This window comes from Theobroma cacao, chromosome 2, assembly GCF_000208745.1.
Source record: "Theobroma cacao cultivar B97-61/B2 chromosome 2, Criollo_cocoa_genome_V2, whole genome shotgun sequence".
NCBI lineage: Eukaryota > Viridiplantae > Streptophyta > Magnoliopsida > Malvales > Malvaceae > Theobroma > Theobroma cacao.
Genome location: NC_030851.1, coordinates 32767517 through 32773001, shown reverse-complemented (window position 1 = coordinate 32773001; position 5485 = coordinate 32767517). Strand labels below are relative to the sequence as shown.

At 33.1% G+C, this 5485-nt stretch overlaps 1 protein-coding gene across 1 annotated transcript; it reads left to right on the top strand.

The window, feature by feature from the left end:
- LOC18609527 (RING-H2 finger protein ATL73) lies at nt 2010–2741 on the top strand. Its single transcript, XM_007044679.2, has one exon. The coding sequence runs from the start codon at nt 2070–2072 to the stop codon at nt 2586–2588; it is 519 nt and encodes a 172-aa protein (XP_007044741.2). The 5' UTR covers nt 2010–2069; the 3' UTR covers nt 2589–2741.

The following is a 5485-nucleotide window of genomic DNA, read 5'->3' as shown; positions in this document are numbered from 1 at the left end:
TTTTCCCTTTTAAAATTACTAGCAAAAGATTTTGACTTTATAAGGTGTGGAACTTGCCCACACCCGCTTCCAATATTGTGCTTTGACACTATTTGAGCTGAGAACACTCTTATAAGAAAGAGCTCATTGAATATTTGCCACTGGTCGACTTTTTCCAAACTATCTGATCTTGGAAGTTAGTTCCAATGGCATGATCCTTAAGGACCATGAACAAGTTGTTCCATTAATTTTCCCCACATCCAAAAGTGTTTCTACATAGCTCTATCTTCCAATGCCAAGTGTTGTTAACCTATTCCCCAAACTCCTTAATCATTCTGACTTTGTTAGTTGCCAAAGTGTATATCTAGGGAACTTATTTTTTCGCACCATCCCATTAATCTATTCCGCTATCCAAAATAGTATTTTTTGCCATTACCAACTACCATTCCTAAACTTGATGATAGATGTTGAAAAAATTTATTTGTCAGGCAAAGCAAACTTGTTTGTCCACTTGTTTCAAGCTTTCTACTTCCACTAGCCTCTGATAAAAGTTTCATTAGGTCATCACCAATCTTCTTGACAATCAAAAATCTCTAAAAATTATTTTATTCCCCTCCAAAGCTCCAAATCCACTTATTTAAAAGTGTCCTATATTCAATTGTAAACTATCATATCTAGACCCGCCAAATAGTGGTCAATAGTTCTTGTTCAAGCCTACAAGCTTATAAATTTATTTTAAAGAATAAAGTATGTTTCAGTGGTGAGTTACATAGAAGAGAGTAAAAAAAAAATAAAAGAGAAAAAAAAAAGAGAGGGAGAAAGAGGTGTGAATAAACTTAATTAGGGTAAAGTTGATTAAGGTTTGTAAGGTTATTTTAATATTTATTATTTATATTAATTATTAAATAAAAAATTTATTTTGAGGAGAATTAAAATATATATATAATAAATAAATAATTTCAAAATTTTTAGAGAGCCACAACCTCCATAACAATACTACTCTCCAAGATTATTAAAATATATATATATATAATAATTAAAAATTTTCAAAAATTTTGGAGGGGCTGTGACCCCATAACAATATGACCCTCCCCCTGTGTAGATAGCTTAGTGAGGACTGCATCTTCCCCTGGTTCTAATGCAGAGAAACCCTAATTTTAGAGTTATTTTGGTGTAGACTGTCGGGAAAAATTATGAGAAAGAAAGAGAGAAAAAAGAAACCAAACACGTATTAATTAATAATGATTAAAAAGGACACGTGACAATTTGTGAGAATTGAGGTAGAGAGTGGGACAGGAAATGGGAACAGAAGATTTGGATTTTGTTTGTATTGTCCGTTGAAGTTAAGCTTGCACATTTCCTTTGATATGATTGGTGCTTATATTGAGGTGACGCTTTTGATACCATAATGAGATGTGTAATCTTGTAAAGTTTAAATTTTATCCATAAAATTATTATATTAATTGAGAAATATATGTACATATATATTATCCTTAATAAAATAATAGTGCATATCGATACAAGTTAGATTCTATTATTCATTATCCCTTTTTATTCAAATTGAAGTTGGATTTTAATTGAACAAAAAAAGATAAGATTAATTTAACACTAAATCTTAAAGTGAATGTTGGCAAATAATAAATGTATTTGCCTTTTAAGTGAGTGTCAAGAAGACAAGCCTTTTATTTGTAATTTATGGCATTGGCCTTAAGTTTTCTTTAAAGGTTAAGGCAATATTTGGTTAGCAGTTACGTCCACGTCAGATTTCTTTAAATTGTTTTGGTTTTTTTTGTGCTTGATTTGCTGCTTTTACATTGCAATAAATTACTTCATCATTATTTTCTTTTTATGGAATACTTAAAATGGTATCAAAGGTATAGATTATTTTCCAAAACCTATTCAATTTTCTGTAAAATTTCTTTTTAATATTATCTTGAATTTTTTTACCTCTTACTCTTCTTTTTCTACCCTGAAATCATATAACAAGAAGAAAAAAGTGAAACAATAGTCGTTGATGTAAAATTGCCTAGGCCTATATAAATACCACCCATCTCGTTCATTTGCTTGCATAATATATTCAGCTTCACACCATGGTGATCGCGCTAGCTTTCGCAATTCTCTTGCTCTTTTCCTTCCCAGTCTATTTCGTTTACCATCTCCGTCGCTGTCTGCCCTCTTTCATTCGTGAATCAACCATATGCAGCCATGTAATTCTCATCGCAACGCGTTTGGAATGGGCACTTGATTTCATGCTTCGCTATTGCCTATTCCCAAGGTACAATTTCGCTCCAAACATGCCAGAAATTGGTGCAGGGAGGCCCAGTGCACGCGACTACGAGTGGAAGCGAGCAGCGCCGACCGATGCTGGTGAATGCCCCGTCTGCCTATTCAAGGTTCAAGAAGGCGAGGAGATTGGTCAGTTGAGATGCAGTCATGTTTTTCACAGGCTTTGCTTAGAGACATGGGTCGGATACTGGAACGCTACGTGTCCCCTTTGCCGAGGTTCTGTAGCCCCAGCCCGATTGGATTCTGAACTCGGCAGGGAAGTTGTTGCTTTCGACTTTTGCTCTCTCAGTTCTCGTGACCGCGGTAGATGGTGGCTCCGTTAATAAAACCAAGTGACCGTGTGGAATCATGCTATTGCTTATTGCCTGTTCCTAAACGGCTAGACTACTGGATTTTCAATCTGTTTACTTTGGTATCCCATTGTTGCTCAGGTGTCCTGTATTCTAGCAAATGTTAGGAGTTAATAAATCAGCTTTAAAATCATTTCACCATCTAGTTTTAATGCATCTATCATATATGCATCCGAGGTAGACAATTTTTCATTCACAAGTGATGAAATTTAAAAATTTCGCGGGAAGTTTAAATATTACGCGTCTATTTAAATATGACAAATTAAATATTTAATTTTGTTATTAATTTTTCATATATTTAAATTCGACAAATACTAATGAATACTTTACAGACAAATAAGTACTTATAACATCGGCATCGATCTACTTTCGCAACTATCATAGGTATAACAGGAGTTTTTTCATTTACACTTGATGAAATTTAATAAGTTCACAAAAATCTTTTACATCATGGGTCTATTTAAGTATGACAAATTGTTTAATTTTTTGTTTCTTTTTTAATACGTGTAAATTCATCAAATGTAAATGAACGTTGTACAAATGTTCAGATGCTTATGAATCATGCTTTAAGAAACACTTATCATATTCGATAAAGTAATTAATCATGAATCAAATAATTTTGAATACATAAAATGAACACATTCCATTAAATCGTAACAAATATCCTTTACTTTGAAAAAATAAAAACAAGTTTATGACAATGTCAGTGAACTTTTTTACTATGAAAAGAAAAAAGATAACCAACACTATTGGCATCATGTTCAAACTTATAACTGGTTATTTTTATTATTATTTACTCATTTATAGAACTACACTATTTACTCCATATGTGAGCCGTAGTGAAGAGGAAGGTACAGGCCATCGCCCCGAAGCCTTCCCCTTTCCTTTATAATTTTTATATATGCATAGATAGTAGGTTTTCTATTTATAATTCAATTTTGAAAGTGAAGTTGAAGTTTATGGAATAAGAGAGTTCCCTGCATCGGATAATTCTAGGTTGTTGCTTGGCTTGTGGTGCTTGAGATATATATATATTAAGCACGCTTCAACAGGATGAAAACCTTATTGAAATTGCTATGGAGGATAAGAAAAAATCCTTGACAATGCTATAATATTTGTATGAAAATGGAGAGCAAGAATAACTAGTTGTAAACGCTTTAAATTCAAAGTGGGTAAAATGCATGGACCCATAGCGAATATGTTAAGTAAGGGTACTTGTTGCACTCCTTTACCAGGGAAGCAGGATATCTAGATATACATTCTTAAAATTGTCAGCTAGTCCCACTTGCAAATGTACTTTGCATAAATCAGAGGTGGGAGTTGCATCTTCGTATTTCCAATGTCTGCCCACTTCCATGTACCATAATACTACTTAGATTCTGCAATTATCAACCGAACATGCGATGTCGCTTCGAAGGGATGTTATGGTAGTAAGAAACGATGTTATTGGATATATGCAACAACAATTGTCTTGCTTCTTCAAGGGATTATAACCCTCTCGTGCAACCACGTTCATTTACTCAAATACTTATATTACTGCTCCATCGCTCTCTTTTGCGGAACTGGTCTCCCAAGGAATCGATAAAAGTTGAGAACAGAGTGTAGGAAATTGGAAACTGAACGATCTAATTTTGATGGGTGAGAGTGATTGCATGGTAAAATAATTACAAGTACAAAATACAGGAACACTGTACAGCAACTTTAAGCACAATGGGATGATATTTGTACCTCAAAGAAACCTATGATCAACTTGTATTTCATCTCCAATATCTAATCTCTTCAGGAGGCTCGTTAGTGTTTCAGAACATTTTTTATGTTTCTACAGCAAAGCTATTTTTACATATATTTTGTAGCTCAATATAATAGGTTTCTATATCACGGATCCCACATCAATAAGAGATGAAATCAATCTTAAATATATAAAACACGAGTCTTCCACCACCTATCAGATATGTCTTTTGAATTAAAAATGTGAACCTCTAATTTATAGATTTACGATGCATCAAAGCAAACCTGGGATGCATTAGTGCTTGAAAGTCAGTTTGTTTAGCTGTAAATGTGCCATAATGAAACGTTTGTTACTTTGTCATTTGTTACATTGTCGTTTAAGTCCTTCAAATGTCTGTTTACTTCTACAGACTTGGATTTGGTGTTTTATGTTATTCAATTCAGTTGTTAGATTCTTTAACAACCGCGATTCATGGGGCCTAGTTAGTTGTGTGTCATTGAAGTATAAATACTCAGACTGAAATGAAAATGAGTGTGAAAAACAATTTACAATTTATTTATCTTTGTTCAAGTTTTCTCTTGTTTTCTTTTCGGAAAATTTTTGAGTTTCACAATTATAGCAAATAATATCAAAGCAAACTTGGATCTTCATTGATGTAAAGCCTCATGAGAGATATAAAAGTCGAAATAAAACCAATAGTATAAGAGTTTCTCTCGTCTATGAGTGAAGAGTTAGTACAACGAAAACATTGTACAATTAAGTAAGATAAAATATCACAGATCTCACATCCGTAAAAGATAAAATAAATCTTAAATATATAAAACATTAATCTTCCACCACTTATCACATATATCTTTTGAATTGAAAATATAAACCTGTGATTTATAAACTTACCGCATGAGATTAAACTGAAGTTTCGATCCATTTGCTGTGATTTTGTACTTTATTCTCTTGGAACTACTGGCATGCTTGGATAAATAGAATTTTGTTTAACCGAAACAAAATTCCTCCTGAATTTTGTGGGAGGGAACCGGTCATCAATATCCACTTCCCAAACACATTATGCCAGTCCGAGAAAATCGATTTCAGTCCGAAAAATTGGCCCAAAAGAAAAGGTAAAAACATAGGAACCATAAAGATG

What these genes read in the sequence shown, in the direction of transcription:
- LOC18609527 (XM_007044679.2), top strand. Translation starts at nt 2,070, where the DNA reads ATGGTGATCGCGCTAGCTTTCGCAATTCTCTTGCTCTTTTCCTTCCCA.